Below are 17,711 nucleotides of genomic sequence, written 5' to 3' on the forward strand. Positions count from 1 at the left end.
AATCAAGGATATAATGATAAGTACTAAGTGACATGACGTGGCAGCCCCCCACTCAAAGCATGTGACTAACAATCTTGGTTGAAAGGTGGCAACATTAAGTGATATATGCTACTTACGTCTTACATGTAAAGTTTGGCAACATTTGGCAAATTGGATTCAAAAATCAGCAATCACTTAAAAATGACTTCATTTTGCTTCATCTAACATTTTCCTAACTCAAAATCTCAAAACAGACCTCCAACAAAGGTTTCAACAAAGTCATTCTCATAATTTTACATTCAGATGTGATTTTCAATGTAATTCCTTACCAATTTTACATTCAGTGGTAAAGAATCCTCGACATACGCAAAAGAGCTTCGACCTTGTTAGATTCAAACTATAGGCTTCGAAACACTCAACCACCGAGAAAAACCTCTCGAGGTGTTCATTCACTGCCACATAACGACTCACAATCGAGGTTTTTATCGAACTATCGAAGAGTCAGGCAAACACAATTTCAAAAAGTTCTTAACGAGGAGAAACTAAAGCCTATATTAGAGGTCGTACCGACTCAATTCGTAAGAGCCACTGTCGCTAGCCCATATAAAGGGTCATACCGACCCAATGCATAAGAGCCATTGTTGCCAGCCCATATAAAGGGTCATACCGACCCAATGCGTAAGAGCCACTGTTGCCAGCCCATATAAGAGGTTGTACTGACCTAATGTGTAAGAGCCACTTGCCGCCAGCCCATATAAATGGTCGTACCGAGCTAACACGTAAGAGCCTAAGGGCCAGCTTTAAAATAAAAAACATAAGGGTCAATGAGCTCGAGTCGAAACCCGACTCGAAGACTGAACCCGAAATAGTTAACTGAATATGCCTAAGAGCAAAAGCGTAAGAGCTCAAATGCCGGCTTAAGCTGATAGGTCGTGCCGACCAAACGCGTAAGAGCCTACGGGCCAGCCCCACGAGCCCCAGGGCCGTACTACAAACCTAAGGGTTCTTTTTAACTCGAAGACTAGTTCAATCTGGCTAATGACTGACAAACATCGATGCAAAGGGAAGTGCATGAAAAATGAAACCGCAAGGATTCCTCTTATACTTATATGTGAAAAAATACAAAGCTCCATTTACAATGTTCTTTAAAAGCACTATACACAAATCAGAAAAGAAAGGCCTAATCTGCATCCCCCTCGGGGACTATGGCCCATCGACCTCTTTCTCGCTATCTTCGGCATCAGATATAAGGAACTTAGTGTCATATCCGTTCGCCTTTGCCTGCTTTATCTCTTCCAAGAGATTGAAGCCCCTGGCGTAGATCTCCTCGAGTGTTTCCCTTCGAGATTTACACCTAACATACTCTTTGCTCCTACTTTACCGGTCGAGAGCCCCTCTAAGCTCAGCTCGAGCGTCGGCAACGTCTCACAAATAGACGGTCACTTTCTTATCATCCTTGGTTTGAATCGCTTCAGCTTCAGCCCGGGTATCCACAACTTCGGCCTTCATCTTCAGAAGCTCAGACTCGAACCTTGTAATCATGTCCGTTCGGACTGAGCTGTTCTCACAAGCGTTGCGAAGTTGTACTTTGAGGGCGGAAGCCTTGACGAAAGCATCCTTCTTAGCCACAATCTGGGCATCCACCCGAGCCTTTAGCTCATCACACTCACACTTGGCTTGACCAACTTCGCTCCAAAGGCGTTCCAGGTCCCTTGTCTTTTTCTGCAACTGAAGTAAACGAAATATTAGCCTCAGAACATAGAAGAAGAAACACGCACTCATTTGGAATAAAAATTACCTGCTCCTCAAGGTAGCTTTCATAGTTCAGGCTTTGACTCGCCTCATACGGCAAGTGTGCCAACTCATCTTCCCTTTCATTGCAAAGAAGCCTGAGGGATTTCTCCCCATCCACGGCTTTTCGCAACCTGGTCTCACGACGAAGCAGATCAGACTTGAGCTGGTCAAAAGCCTATGAAGGAGAACCTCGATAAGAGAGTAAAAATTGCAAAAAACTACAAAACCAATACGATCGGCCAAAACTCACCACATAGTAGAGCCGCTGAGCTTCCTCAAAAGTAGAGCTCGCATCTACTAGTCTAGCTCCATCGACCCTAGTAGAACCGGTCCAGGTTGGGATACGGTTGCTCGATATATGCGTCCCTTGGCTTCAAACATCCCTAGAAGTACCTGCAACGGGAGAAGAAGTCAGCGGTAGAGAACCCTCGTTCCTCAAGGTACCTTCGACGAGAAAAGAAGATGGAAGCGTAGGAGGGACCGTTTTTCTAAAACCAGAGATCTCGAGCGCTGTTAATACCTAATTTTTCCCTATATATTTTAAATATGCATAAATACTTCCAAAATAGCATATATATGCATATATAAGCATGCACAAGATTTTTATAATTTTTCCCATACTTTTAAAGATTTAAATAGATTTATTTCCTTCCCTTTTATTCATAAAATCCTCAGTAATTATCTCTCAAATTATTGTTGTGGTAATTTAGTCATTTAATTTCTATTTTTTTCCAAAATATGGTTAAAATATATTTTTATACATTTTTATAATTGCATTTTGTATTTTTAAAGCTAAATTGCATATAATTTCAATATTAGCCCCATTGATGTATAAATTACATTTATATGCATAAAATTGATCTACAATATTTTTAAAAATGTTAAATATATATGTTAAATCATTTTAGTGCACTTATTTTTTTAGAAATTATTTATTATTTATTATAAATTATATAGGGATTATGTGCTATTTAAAATATAGCCAGATTTGCATTTCGATTGTAGCCCAATTTAAACCTACACCACAACCCAACTTCATATTAAAAATACCCGACCCAAACCCTGAACTCGCCTATCCGACCCAAAGCCATATTAAATCCTGGCAGTTGATCTAAAAGATCAACGGCCCTTGTCCATTTGTACCATTTTAATTCCAAATGACCCCTAATCCTAGCTCATTATTCAGAGACCGCTGCCTCTGTATTCTCTCCTCTCCTCTCCTCTCTCAACAACTCAACCTTACCCTAGCTCCTTCAACCGCCGACCTTCTTCTCCGATATTCTCCGGTGATCTCCCTTCAGCTCCTAAGCCTCCAGTGGCTCCTCTATTGCCATGCTCGCCTTCTCTAAGGTCTTTAAGGGCCCTGGGCCACACCGACTTGCATCTAGGGTTTGTCATTTGGCTGTTCTTGGCTACTTCAGTTTGATTTCAAGCAAAATCACGTTGTACTTGTTATGATCCTTAGGATTCTATACAGGTTCTTTCATCCCTACTTGAGTTTCTTCTGAAACCATAATTTCTGCCTACATCTCCTAGATCTGTACGATTTTAAAACGATTTGATTCTGTTTCTTTGATGTTCTACACTATCTTTGGAACTCTTTACAAGAATCATCGATTTCAAAGTATTTTCACCTTCTTCTAAAAATAGGGTTTTCGGAACTTCTTCTAAAACTTTTTTATGCGGCGAAATCAGAGGGCCTAATTTCTTGCTATCGAGTCACTTCATGAGAATGTCTCGAGACCCTGAGGACGTGGAGTTGCGACCGAGTCCCCTCCCTTGGGGATCGTTGAGGCTTGACTCAAATAAGACGAGGATCAAGGCTAGAGCAAAACGGGGAATTCCCAAGGTACGAGGCTAAGTCTGACAAAACCGGCCTACCTAGAGCCTGTATCGAGGTGTCACGTCTAGCCATCCCATCTCCATGCTTTTATAATTAATGTAAGTTGTACTATAATCAGATTCCCCTCCTATATAAAAGGGAATCCATACCACTTTGTAAGGGGCTGTTGTTGCTCCAACCATTCTATCCAAGATCAATATCCCTCTCTCTCTGTCTTTCTCTCTAATTTACTCGCCCGAGACTACTCTTTCCTTTTATTGCTTTCATACTTGTTCTTTATTTATTGCTTGATATTGGCCATAAAGAGCCTTCTTTAATTATATCTTAACTGTTATCCCCTCTCCGGTTATCCCCGATAGCTCGAGCTCGATCCAGGTAACGACCTCGAGGCCTTTCATCGAGCAGTTCGAAGCCCAAGTAGCAAGCCCCTCGGTTTGATTATTGCCCCATTTTAGCTTGTATTTCATCGTTAAACTTCATGCGCCTAGCATCAACTGCTCTAACAACTAGCATAAAAATAGATCACGTATTTTTAGAGTCCCATTTACAAATTTAATTGTTGTTACCATTTTCACGGTAAATAGTTTGGCTCCCACCGTAGGTCTAAAAATAATAGTAATTATTTTCTTTCTGGTTTCATTACAAAAACGCAAGTTATCTTTCACAATTTTCTTGTCCAAGATCTTTTGATTTTAGGATAAGATGTTTGGCTCAGTAAACAGAGTCGAGAACGACAACCTCGAAAACCACGGGGAAAATGACATGGCTATTCCGGTTATCGATGCGCCAGCGCAGAATCTCGATAACGCACCCAGACCGATTTTATCAGACGCGGATTCACAGGACACACAGTAGGTTAACGAAACCTCACACACCGATAGGCGCATACGGCATAATGACCAACATGAAGCCCAAAAAACCCTAACCCGGGAAGAACAAGAAGTTAGTGTTCATGTTATTTTTGAAATGTTGCAGGCACAGCAGTTGGCCATCGCTCAGTTACAAAGCCATCCGAAGACTCCCAGCATAGCAGTGCCGAAGATAGCTCCCCTAGCCGAACAGGTACCTGAGAGATCAAAGAATAACGGGTTGATAGCCGACCTTGCCATAGTAAAAATACTTGAGTATCTCGCCAAAAGGATCGAATTGGGCGAGAAAATGATAGCAGCCAATGACAAGAAGGTCGAGACCTATAAATTTAGGGTCAACCAGATCCCGGGTGCACCCCTAGTCTTCAAGGGTATGGAGTCAAAGAAGTTCATACAAAGGTCTTTCCCCGAAGAAGTGGCCCCGAAACCCATTCCAAAGAAGTCCAGAATGACACAACTCCCAAAGCACAACGGAACCTCAGATCCCAACTAACACATCACTGCCTGTACGTGCGAGGTGAAAGGCAATGACACAAAAGACGATGAGATCGAGTCTGTCTTATTAAAGAGGTTCAGAGAAGTGCTCTCAAAAGGGGCCATGATGCGGCATCATAGCCTAGATCCCAACCCCATAAACTCACTTACCATACTGGCAGATTCCTCCATAAAGGCACACGTCAGTGCCATCGAAGCAACGACAAGAAAGCCCGACGGATCCCAGATCGATCAAAGGGAGAATGAAATTCTATGAGAAGTCACATCTCACTCCCAGATGGAACAAATGGAATTACCCCCAATCTCGAACAAAGCCCGGTGATTTCAAGGTAGTTGAAACAAAACTTGATCCGGTATCTAGCCAAGACATGGTCGGACGCCCACATCAGGCACAGTTGCAATTCGGGGTCGTGGATGACCAGCCAGGAGCCCCCTCAGGCTCAGCATACCCAAGCAGGGTCCTGGAAAAGAAACTGATGTCGAACAAGGAGAGATACCGGCCGTACGCTGCAGATAGGAGGAATGTCCCGATATGCAACTTACCACGCTATGATCGGAGAATTGACCGAGGACAATATCCTCGAGGAATCGTCAACAGAGCCAGATTCAACAGGGACACAAGGCTAGTGAGGGCACCTCACCCATCAAGATACAATTTCAACAACGCTATACCAAACATCGTCTTCACCATCAGTGAAACCAGGGACGTCAAATGGCCCAGACCGATTTAGTCGATTCCTTCTCAGAGGAATCATAGCTTGGTGTGGGAACTATATAATATGCATGGCTACGGGGCCAAAGATGTCCACCATCTTTGAAGGAAAAAAGCCAAGCCACTAAACAAAAATCACCGCCGAGAACTGTCGAGCAACCGGATTCAAGTTCAGTCCCGAGTAGGGAAGACGGCGAAAAGGAACGAAGCAAATGGGCCGCGATGTATTACTGCGATAGTGGAGGAGCGACGACACTCTCCTAGAGATCTTAAAGAATAGAGTGAAAATGCTTGTCACCAGAGAAAAGCAGTTTCGGGGATATATTCCCGAGGACGCCCTCACATTCAGCAAAGAGGACTCCTATTATTACGTCCCGCAGTATTATATTACGACAATGTTATGATCTGCAGTAATATGTTACGATGGTGTTACCCTCAACAGTAATATATTACGATGGTGTTATGTCATGCAGTAAAATATTATGATGATGTTATGCCTTGCAGTATTACATTACGGTGATGTCACGCTCCGCAGTATTAAATTCCGACAATGTTGTACCCTGTAGTACTACATTATGGTGATGCTACGCATTGCAGTAATAAGTTACGACGATGTTGCATCCTGCAGTATTTTACGTTGAATTTGTCGTAAGGTAATTGACCTCAGTCCAAGGAAAAGATTATTTGGGGATTATAAGGATTATGCTATTTCACAAATGATTAGTAAATTCATGGAGGTGAAAGGGGGAGCAAGCTAAGAAAACAAATTATGTCAAAGTTTGGCATTTTGGGATAAAATACGACCCGAGCTAAAATACCTGGTATTTATGGACTAGTGCCATACAAGGTACTACATGTCCATGATAGTAAGGTGTACAAGGTATATTAAAAGTGAGTAATATTTTAAGTAAGTGGGAATAATTCTCAGTTTTATGGGTAATTGATTAATTACCGGGTAACGAGACATTACATAATTATTTGGGGATATATTTGGGTAAGATTAAATCCCCCCCATAATGTGGCAGCCATAAAAGGATTAATTAAATAACTCATAATGTCATAGTCCAAGGTGGCATACTAAGAAAAAGCTTGAGGCTTAGTCATTAGTTAAGGGTAGTAACATATCAATGTCATTCCATAAGAAATATGAATTGCATCAGAAAGTCAATCCAAGAATTTGAAGAATTGGTTTAACAAATTCATCAAATCTTGAATAGTAGTACGTGATTTCTTAGAGAAAAAATTCATACAATACCATATATGCTTAATTCATTCAAGATAAAACCACAAGATACATCCTACCGTAGGACAAAAACGTGAGGAAGCAGAAATAATTCAATTTTTGGGTCTAAGTTCAATCTACGAAGGTTTCCAACGGGACGAATATACAGAGTTGTTCCTACTTCAGGTATGTTAAGGCTATCTCTTCTTTCTTTTGGCATGATCCATACGATACGAGCAAAATATGCAAATGCACAAATTCCATGAATGACTCTATTCATAGAAGTATTAGAAATATCTATGTTCTTGAATTTTCATGTATCATAATATTTTATCATCTGTATATGGGTCTCAGAAAAATACGAAAGTTGAAAAGAGGTTACTTTATGATATTACTCAAAGGCATAATGGTCTTATGACAATTCTGAAAGATTTTATTAACGTACTTTAAAGAATTGCATTCATGTGCATTGACCCATGACCTGACGACGTTATGTACGTGTATATATGTATGTATATATATGTATATGGTATATGGGAAAGGTTATGGCGTTATATACGCACCACCACCTAATCAGCTGGTATATGATGATGATGTTGCCACAATGGCTAAAATATGATTAAAACAACATTATATATGTGTATATATGTGTGTATATGGGATATAAGAAAGGTTTTGGCATTTATGCATCACCACCTGATCAGCTGGTATACGATGATGATTTTGCCCACAGTAGCTGATATGATATGATGGGATGCCCTCAGAGGCTGATGATGTTATGAAACATGTACCTATGCACGACATGACATTCATACGCATATGCATGACACTAAAAGTAATTTATGGTTTACAAAGTTTTTCAGACTTATAGGTTGAGTCGTGTACTCTATATTTCTTCCATGTCTCTTATGTATTTATTTATGTGCCTTACATATTCGGTACATTATTCGTACTGACGTCCGTTTTTCCTTGGGATGCTGCATTTCATGCCCGTAGGTCCCGATAGACAGGTCAAGAGCCCTCCAAGTAGGCTATCAGCTCAGCGGAAGATGTTGGTGCGCTCCATTTGCTTCAGAGTTGCTTGTTTGGTTAGTATGAGTTAGACGTATATTGTTTGATATGGCGGAACTCTGTCTCGACTTTTATGATATTTATGTATTCTTAGAGGCTTGTAGACATATGTCGTGTACGTGAAAGATTGTATGGCCTTATCGGCCTATGTTTTTAGTTTATAAATGATTATGTTGGCCTATTAGGCCCGTATGTCATGTGTATATGATGATTTAATAAGAAAGATACAATACGTTGGTACCCGATTGAGTAAGGTACCAGGTGCCCATCGCGGCCCATCGGTTTGGATCGTGACAAAAGTGGTATCAGAGCAGTTTTTTCCTAGGGATGTCTACAAGCCGTGTCTAGTAGAGTCTTGTTTATGGGTGTGTCATGCACCACACTTATAAGCAGGAGGCTACAGTGTATTTAGGATTTTCACTCTTTCTTCTTAATCTGGAGCGTGTGGTAGAGCTCACTTATAAGAATTTAAGTTTCGAACTTCTATTCATAATAAGACGATGCCTATAAGAGATATAGCTGTGGAATTGTTAATTTAGAGGAACTCGATTTTGTATCTTGCTTATGATAAGTAAATGTGAGGTCTTTAGGAAATCATGGGTGTACTGAAAGGTGTAAGCCTCACAATGCTTTCAAGAAGTAAAAATAGCAAGGTGAAGAAGGGTACGAGGCACCCAGTTAATGGAGGTTATCGGTATTACAGTTCCGGGAAAAAAATATAAGCATTAAGAGTTACCCTCAACAGTAACATAGGTATATACAATTGGTCACACCTATTTCAGATATGCCCTATGGGGGTTAACAAAAGTAGTATAAGAAGATATGATGGATGAATTGTTTGCGTCACTTGACATTTCTGAAGGATATTGCAAATGTGCTAATAGATCTCTTTTTGAGACACCCCGATGGTGCACTCTAAAGTACTACAGCTAGATATGAGTACTACAAAGATAGGCACTGGAAGCCTTAAAGGGATAAATATTACCTTAGTATGGCTCCCATCCCTAGTAGAACGATAATGCTAGGCAACTCCAAGAGCTAATGGATGAAGCAAGGGGAGCTAAAAGCAAAAGGATGTCGGGTTGAAGTTTTCAAAAGAAAGTGATAGGCAGAAATATTAGCAGGGAAATAAGAAGAGAGATAACGAAGCATTATGAATAAGGTGTGAGACATGGATGACAACGGTAGAGTGTTACAGAACCTATAGTCAAATGAATAAAGAGACAAAAGGCGATGGGCCTTAAGACCACAAAAGAGTATAGGCCATATAATCACATCCTCATTTCAAAAAATAAGTTCGCGACTCTAATGTGATTAACAGAAGGAAAAGTTAGACCCTAGAGTGATAGAGATCAGTATGGGCTGATGAATAAGATAAAGTAAACATGAATTAGGGATTTAGTGATTTGATAATGATCGACATCATGAGAATTTCAGATTTCGTTCTGGGGATAATAGAATGGACAATAGAAGAAGATCCATGATGAATTCAGAGAACGGTCATTCAGGGAGACGCTTCCCTAAAGCAAGCAATATGAGGAAAAATGAGCTTAAGGGACTGTATGTGCCAGTTACACTAAGTTTCACCATCGCGAGTGAGGAATTTTGTTATCCTTGGTATAGAAGGATTACCGTATGGCGAGTAAGCGTCCTGGATGATGTGAAAGGACACCAAAGATAAAGAGGAAAAATATCTATAGGCAGGTCGTCATAGCTCCAAGTCTTAGTACACCCATAAAGGGGGGAATATGGAATAATGTGACATTAAGTCAGAATTAAGTGATTCTACTGACTGTGGAATGATAAAGGAAGAATGCGATAAATGAAAGAGGATTGAGATGGAACTTATCCAAATCTAACAGATACGCTACGATTCAAGAATATTGTGCAACCACGATGTCAAGAAAAGGAAGTAAAGGTTCCTGCCCGGGTTCTTATTAATAAATAAGGAGCCAGTGCGGGACGTAAGTTAAGTCAACGGAAATAACCCAAGAGAGATTACGAGGAATATTGATATGAGAATGGGCCAACGAGTAGTTAGTAATTGGTAAGGAAGATCCTAGTTATGGCTAAACAGGAGGTTACAGACGAGTCATCAGATCGTGTAAGATAAACATAGTAGAAACCAATATGGAGAATTTAGCCTCAAAGAATATCATTATAATACGCGAGATATATTCAAACAATAGTCGGTTTAGTTAAAGATACCGTATGAGTGTTACGGGGATAAAAGAAAGTTCCACTAGGAAGGTAGTCAAAATATCAATATAGAAGCAACCATACAAGCATAAGGGCATGGAAGTAAGCAACTACAGATGATTAAAGGCAAGTAAGGACATCAAAAAGGTCCATAATAAGCTCACAACTTTATGAGAGTCAAGAGTTCTCCCTAAGTACTACAACAAAAGACTAGTTGAGGAGATAAGAAAGAAGGATTCAACCTAAGCACAATGACCTAAAGAAGAAATGGTCGTGTAACAACAATCTCGCAACAACATTGTAAGCATTCCAAAGGAAAGTGACACCTACCGTGGCTAATGAACGGGAAGTAAGAATTAAAAGTAATCTTCAAGATCATATGAGTTGTATGAAAACTCTGGAATGTGTGGGCACTAAGATAAGCTAAGTATGGATGCAACAAGGGGCATAAAGACCAGGAAAAGTAATTGCACATGTTTAAAGAAAGCTGAGATGGAACGAAAAGAATTATTCGATCAATGATCCAGAGATTAGCACGTTATGGATACACACAAGATTTTGGAGCATTATATTTGTTGACAATCATACGACTATAGAAGACTCCGGTATAAGTTAAAAAGAAGAATTGAGCCTAGGGCATAGACAAATGATTGAATAGTTAGAAGATTGTATCATGGATATTCCATAATGCCCATGAAAAGTTAAGGTAATAACTGATATCATGAGCAACAGATCGGAAGATAGCTTAAGCCTACATAAAGGCTGATCAGAAGGAAGAGGAAACTAAAGAATTACATCACCCAAGTAAATTAGGAGTCTGATTATTGGACCTATAAAAATTATAGAAGTTGCGCTTGAGAACATGACAGAATCACTCTTAGTATTAGATGTTCAAGAGAAATAACACAACAACCATAATCTATAATGGCTTTACAAGGAAGCCAGTTAGAAGAAGTGCCAACCTCATAAGAAGTCAGTACAAAGCTCCCACCAGATTACATATGTACCAGAGGTGCGAGTATTATAATAGAGCTTCAAGTTATGGATGTGAATTATACCTAGGTGGAAGGGAGGTTATGAAAGATATAGAGGATATGATACATGATTTTAAGTAAGTAAGGTAAAAGTGAACAACGTATGAGATACTCAAATGCAAAAGGTTGTGAATAGTCCATACTTTGGATAGAAGGCTATAAACATGGGAGTCCAATAACCCAAAATGATAGCGTCATCGTCGGCGTTATGTCTTCCAGCCTATGGTTTCTATGTAATGAGAGATCTAATTAAGAGAATAGAGAAAAGTTGGAGACGATGTGATGTCCCGCTTGACATTCTAGAATAACATAAGGAAATCTGTGGTGCACGCAACTTGAATGAAAGTTTATATATGGATATGTATATGTCGCAAACTAAAGTATGGTAGAGAAACAAAGTTTTAAGGAAACATGAGTAAGGATGAGGAAAGGCTAAGGTGACGAGAATGGATAACTCCTCATGATTAAGTCCACGAAAACAAGAGAGATAATGGTTTCTCTAAGTTATTGAAAGTTCAGTATAGACTGAATGAACTCAAAGGAATCTAAGATTAATATTATTTAAAAAGAATGAAATGCTGACCTAGTAATAAAATGAGGGTATAATTGTGACAGATAAAGGATGAAGTTTGGGCCTTCATTTGAAAATGATTTGAAAAAAAGAAAATAGAAGAAGAGAAGGAGAAAAGATTTTGCTGGCGGCACGAAATTAGGATACCCCCATAAGTTGAATCACATTGAGACACTATGAAATATGATTATGAGAATCACTTCAAATATTCCTCAATGTAACGTAAGCCCTAGCGGTAATGTATTACGTAAAAAGTTTCAAATCTTCAAGTAGAGGATTATAGATAAAAATTGAGGCGAATCAATAATGGTCAGATACAAGTTACAATGTATGACATGAGATTAGGCCATGATTCTTAAGACGAACGGTAACGAAGGAGCATTGAAGGACTGAGATTTATACCTAAAGGATAAGTAACAAAAGTAACTAGGAGCTTGGTAAGCATACCTCAGTAAAGGTAGATTGAAGCAAAAATTATTGTATAATATAACCCATGTAAATGCAGTAAAGTCATGTGGATGGGTAACCAGATGTATGAAATAAGATATGGCCATATTCGCAAGTTCTACAAAGTATCGAGTAAAGGACTTCAGTATACCTATAGATGCCCAGAGAGTCATCCTATTAAGCCTTGTATATACAAAGTAAGGCCTACAGATTCACTAAAAGATAAAAGGAAAAAAGAAAGATGAATCACATAAGTGCACCTACAAAGCCAGGGTCATACATGCTGCATGACAGGAGGTAACAGAAGTTGCAAAATTAGGAAGATTTCAACCACAGGTCATGATATGAGCAAAAATACTAAAGGGGGGAATACCTAGACTTTGGATTTATTCACAGAGAAACTGCTTAAATGACAAGAAGAGTATCAAGGTATTCACAAGAGCTATAAGTTACGAAAATGATAAGAGCATTAGTCAACATTCAAGGACAAATGTTCCAAAGGAGGGAATGATGTTACGCCCCGCAATATTACGTCAATATTGCATCTCGTAGTATTATATTACGATGATATTATGCTATGTCGTAATATGTTACGATGGTATTACCCTCGGCAATAATATATTACGATGGTGTTACGTCCTGCAGTAAATTATTATGATGATGTTATGCCTTGTAGTATTACATTACGTTGATGTCATTCTCTACAACATTAAGTTACGATAGTGTTGTACCCTGTCAGATTACATTACGGTAATGCTACAATTTGCAGTAATAAGTTACGACGATGTTGCACCCTGCAGTATTTTATGTTGAATTTGTCGTAAGGTAATTGACATCAGTCCAAGGATAAGTCTATTTGGGGATTATAAGGTTTATGCTATTTCACAAGTGATTAGTAAATTCATGAAGGTGAAAGGGGGAGAAAGTCTAAGAAAACAAATTTTGTCAATGTTTGGCATTTTGGGATAAAATACGGCCCGAGCTAAAATATCCGGTATTTGTGGACTAGTGCCATACAAGGTACTACATGGCCATGATAGTAAGGTGTACAAGGTATGTTAAAAGTGAGTAATATTTTAAGTAAGTGAGAATAATTCTCAATTTTACGGGTAATTGATTAATTACCGGGTAACGAACATTACCTAATTAATTGGGATATATTTGGTTAGGATTAAATCCCACCCCCCCATAACGTGGCAACCACACAAGGATTAATTAAGTGACTCATAATGTCACATTCCAAGGTGGCATACTAAGAAGAAGCTTGAGGCTTAGTCATTAGTTAAGGGTAGTAATATATCAATGTCATTCCATAAGCAATATGACTTGCATCAGAAAGTCAATCCAAGAATTTGAAGCATTGCGTCAACAAATTCATCAAATCTTGAATACCAGTATGTGATTTCTTAGAGAAAAAATTCATATGATACCATATATGCTCAATTCATTCAAGATAAAACCACAAGATACATTCTGCCGTAGGACCAAAACGTGAGGAATCAGAAACAATTCAATTTTTGGGTCTAAGTTCAATCCACGAAGGTTTCCAACGGGATAAATATACGGAGTTGTTCCTACTCCAGGTATGTTAAGACTATCCCTTCTTTCTTTTGGCATGATCCATACGATACGAGCGAAATGTGCAAATGCACAAATTCCATTATTGATTCTATTCATAAAAGTATTAGAAATATCTATGTTCTTGAATTTTCACGTGTCTTATTATTTTATCATCTGTTCATGGGTTTCAGAAAAATACAAAAGTTGAAAAGAGGTTACTTTATGATATTAATCAAAGGAAAATGGACTTATGACAATTCTGAAAGATTTTATTAACGTACTTTAATGCATTGCATTCATATGCATTGACCCATGACCAGACGGCGTTATGTAAGGGTATGTATGTATGTATATATTTATGTATATGGTATATGGGATAGGTTATAGCGTTATATACGCACCACCACCTGATCAGCTAGTATATGATGATGATGTTTCCCACAGTGGCTGAAATATTATTTAAATGGCGTTATATACGCGTATATATGTGTGTATATGGGATATGGAAAGGTTATGGCATTATATACGCACCACCACCTGATCAGCTGGTATACGGTGATAATTTTGCCCACAATGGCCGATATGATATGATGGATTCCCTCGAAGGTTGATGATGTTATAAAACATGTGCCTATGCACGACTTGACATTCATACTCATATGCATGACGCTAAAAGTAATTTATGATTTACGCATATTCAGACTTACAAGTTGAGTTATGTACTCTATATTTCTTCCATGTATCTTATGTATTTATTTATATGTTAAGGCTATCCCTTATTTCTTCAGGGGGCCCGCACGTCCCCTTGAAGACGCCGTCCATTCGGAAGAGCTGGGGAACAACAGACTAAGTTCCAATAGGAAATCATGTACTGGGCCAAACGGTCAAAAGAGCCATGGTCGTGAAGGACGAGCTAATGGCAACGAAACACCGTGTATTTACACCAAGCAATCAAAAAATATCTTTCGCCGAAAGCATCTCGTACTCTAAAAAGAAAAATTCGGTATTCTCACAGTAAGGATCCCCCCATCAAGTACGTCCCGAAATACTAAGAGACTTAGCGTCAACAATTTGGCACCTGCACGACCTCAGGGTTGGAACTTCGTGCTCATAAGGCCCCAACGAGGCAATTCCGAGCTCACGAGTAACGGCCTTCGAGCGTAAACAAAATTGATGACTCAAAGACTGTCGTCAATCACCATTCACTAAAAAACACATGGCCGTAAGACCCCGAGCGGGTAGACTCGGTCTAGCCAGATCTATTTTACATAGCAATTAAAACTGTAAGACCTCAACGACATGACAAACTGTAAGACCTCAACAGGTATGAAACAACTGTAAGACATCAACAGGCATGAAACAACTGTAAGACCTCAACAGGCATGAAAAAACTGTAAGACCTCAACAGGCATGAAAATTTTTTAAGACCTTACTACATGCATAAAACTCAATCCCGAAGTTTAGACTATGTGTCACATTTGTAAGACTCCTGAAAGGGCATATCCTCAATGCAAATGCCTAAACTATCATGCTTGGGATCAAAATTGGCTCCAGCCAAACACATATGACTACGGTCAAAACTGCTGCACCAGTGAAAATAACGCGACTCGGGGATGACCGACCGTAGCTAACAAAATCATAGGCCATTACTTCGAATCTACTTCGAAAAGAATCGGTTAAAACAGGCTACCTTCAATAGGAAAACAAGCTTCGACCATGTAAGCTCCAAATCACAAGGCTTCGAGCTACTCAGCCTACGAGCCAAACCTTCCGAGGTGCTCGAACATCGCCGCTAACGACTTGAAATCGAGGTTCTTCCTGAACCAATGAAAGGTCAGGTAAATTTATTTCAAAAAAGACCTTAACGAGGGAAAAACAAAGCCTATATATGACCACAGGCAAAAGCGTAAGAGCCATTATCGCCAACCAAACGAGCCTTAGGGCCGCACACTAAAAGGTCACAACGACCAAAAATGTAAGAGCCAGTGTCGCCAACTTAAAAATTGAAAACTTGAGGATTCAAATGAGCTCGAGTCGTAACCTGATTCGGACACCGGATCCAAAATAGTTAACTATACATGCCTAAGGGCACGACGTAGGATCGACCATCGCCAGCTTTATGAGCCTTAAGGCCACATTTCTAAAAGGTCACTTTGACCCAAGGTGTAAAAGCCATTGTCATCCGCCTATGTGGGCACAAAAAATAACTTGAGGGTCAATTAAGCTTGAGTCACAACCCGACTCGGAGACTGAACCAATACTAGTTAAAATATAAATGCCCAACGGCAACACGTAAGAGCCATTGCCATCCGCCCATGCAGGCACAAAAGATTGAAGGTCAAGTAGGATTGAGTCAAAACCTGACTCGGAGACTCAACCCAAAACAACGAAGCAAAGCATAAGAGCTCTAACGCCAGCTTGCACTAAAGGTCGCATCAACCGAGCATATAAGAGCCTTCGAGCCTGCCTGATGAGTTCCGGAACCATGTTACGAAACTAAGGATTCTCTCCAACTCCGAAACCAGCCCGCCCGGTCAAAAGCAAAGAAAAAGGGATACATAAGAGATAAAGCTTCAGGTTTTCTGTTATTTACATATGTAAAAGGTGTGTTCTCCACCCACAAACGTGCTTTACAAATATCACATACAAAATGGCAAAATATACACCCCACTTTAGAAGGTTACGACCTACTAGCCTCATCTTCACTCTCTATGGCGTCAGCAAGAAGTGACCGAGCATCACGCTCGTCTGCTATCGCTCGAGCCATCTCTTCTAGTATAACGAAACCCCTGGCGCCGATCTCTTTAAGTACCTCTCTTCGGGATCTGCAACGAACATATTCCTCGATCCTATTTTCATGATTGGGGGCCCTTTTAAACTCGGCTTGGGCATTAGTAGCATTCTTCAAATGGATCGCCATCTGTTGATCAGCTTTAGTGCGACTCAATGATGCTTTAGCCGAAGCATTGACGATTTCAGCCCTGACCTTTGAGAGTTCAAACTCGAGCTTCACGATCATATCCGCTTAAACTGAAGCATTGTCACAAGCCAAGCAGAGTTGGGCCTCGAAGGCGGGAACTTTAGCCAAGACACCCTTCTCCTCTAAAGCTTGTGCCTGCATATGAGCTCTTAGTTCGCCACAGTCATTCCTAACTCAGTCGGCTTCACCCCTAAGGTGCTCCAGAGCCTCCGTCTTTTTCTACAACTAATTTAGGCAAAAAGATTAACCTTAAGGGTTAAAAAACCAAAACACGTACTACAAGAGGTACCTTATCCATCAAATAGCTCTCATATTTCAAGATCCGATACGCCTCATATCGCTAGTGCATCAACTCAACCTCCTTCTCCTCACAGAGGAGTCGAAAGGACCTACCCTCATGTAGTGCTTTACAAAGCCTAGTCCCATGATGGAGCAGCTCAGACCTGAGCCTATCAAAGGCCTGCATAAGAAAAAGTCGATAAGAAAAGGAAGACACAAAATGCAGAAGGACAACGTTGAAAACTCACCGCGAAATGAAGCCAGCAAACATCCTCGAAGGCCGAGCATGCTCCTATTGGTCCAACCCCCTCGGCCCTGGAAGAACCAACCTCGGTTGAAGCATGATCACTCGGAGGAACCACCACTCCAGAACCAAAGACTTCAAGAACAGCAGGCTCGGGCGATGCTCTCTTCTCGAAGATATGGACCTATTTAGCCTCGTTAAAAGCTCCATCGCACTGCTAGTGCATATCCCGTTTGTCACCATCGTTCCTAGGCTCGGAAGACGACAACTCCTCCCCCTCTCCAGGGAAGCACATCCTCGTCCCTGGGGATCTTCCGATACCTATGGCGGCAATGCTGGTACAATGGAAAGAGGAAATGTTATCTCAAATATGTGAAGACTAAGGTAAAGGCAGCGTACTCACAAACCTTGG

The 17,711-nt window shown here is 40.1% G+C and overlaps 1 protein-coding gene across 1 annotated transcript; it reads right to left on the reverse strand.

Moving 5' to 3' along the window:
- Window positions 1-1,404: 1,404 nt before the first annotated feature.
- LOC138875286 (uncharacterized) lies at window positions 1,405-16,815 on the reverse strand. The gene is made up of 3 exons (XM_070154108.1): window positions 16,492-16,815; window positions 1,778-1,948; window positions 1,405-1,707 (listed from the first exon to the last, which is right to left on the reverse strand). Exons 1-3 carry the CDS (start codon window positions 16,813-16,815, stop codon window positions 1,405-1,407), a joined length of 798 nt encoding a protein of 265 aa, XP_070010209.1.
- Window positions 16,816-17,711: the final 896 nt, after the last annotated feature.

This window comes from Nicotiana sylvestris, chromosome 8, assembly GCF_000393655.2.
Source record: "Nicotiana sylvestris chromosome 8, ASM39365v2, whole genome shotgun sequence".
In the NCBI taxonomy this organism is placed as follows: Eukaryota; Viridiplantae; Streptophyta; class Magnoliopsida; order Solanales; family Solanaceae; genus Nicotiana; species Nicotiana sylvestris.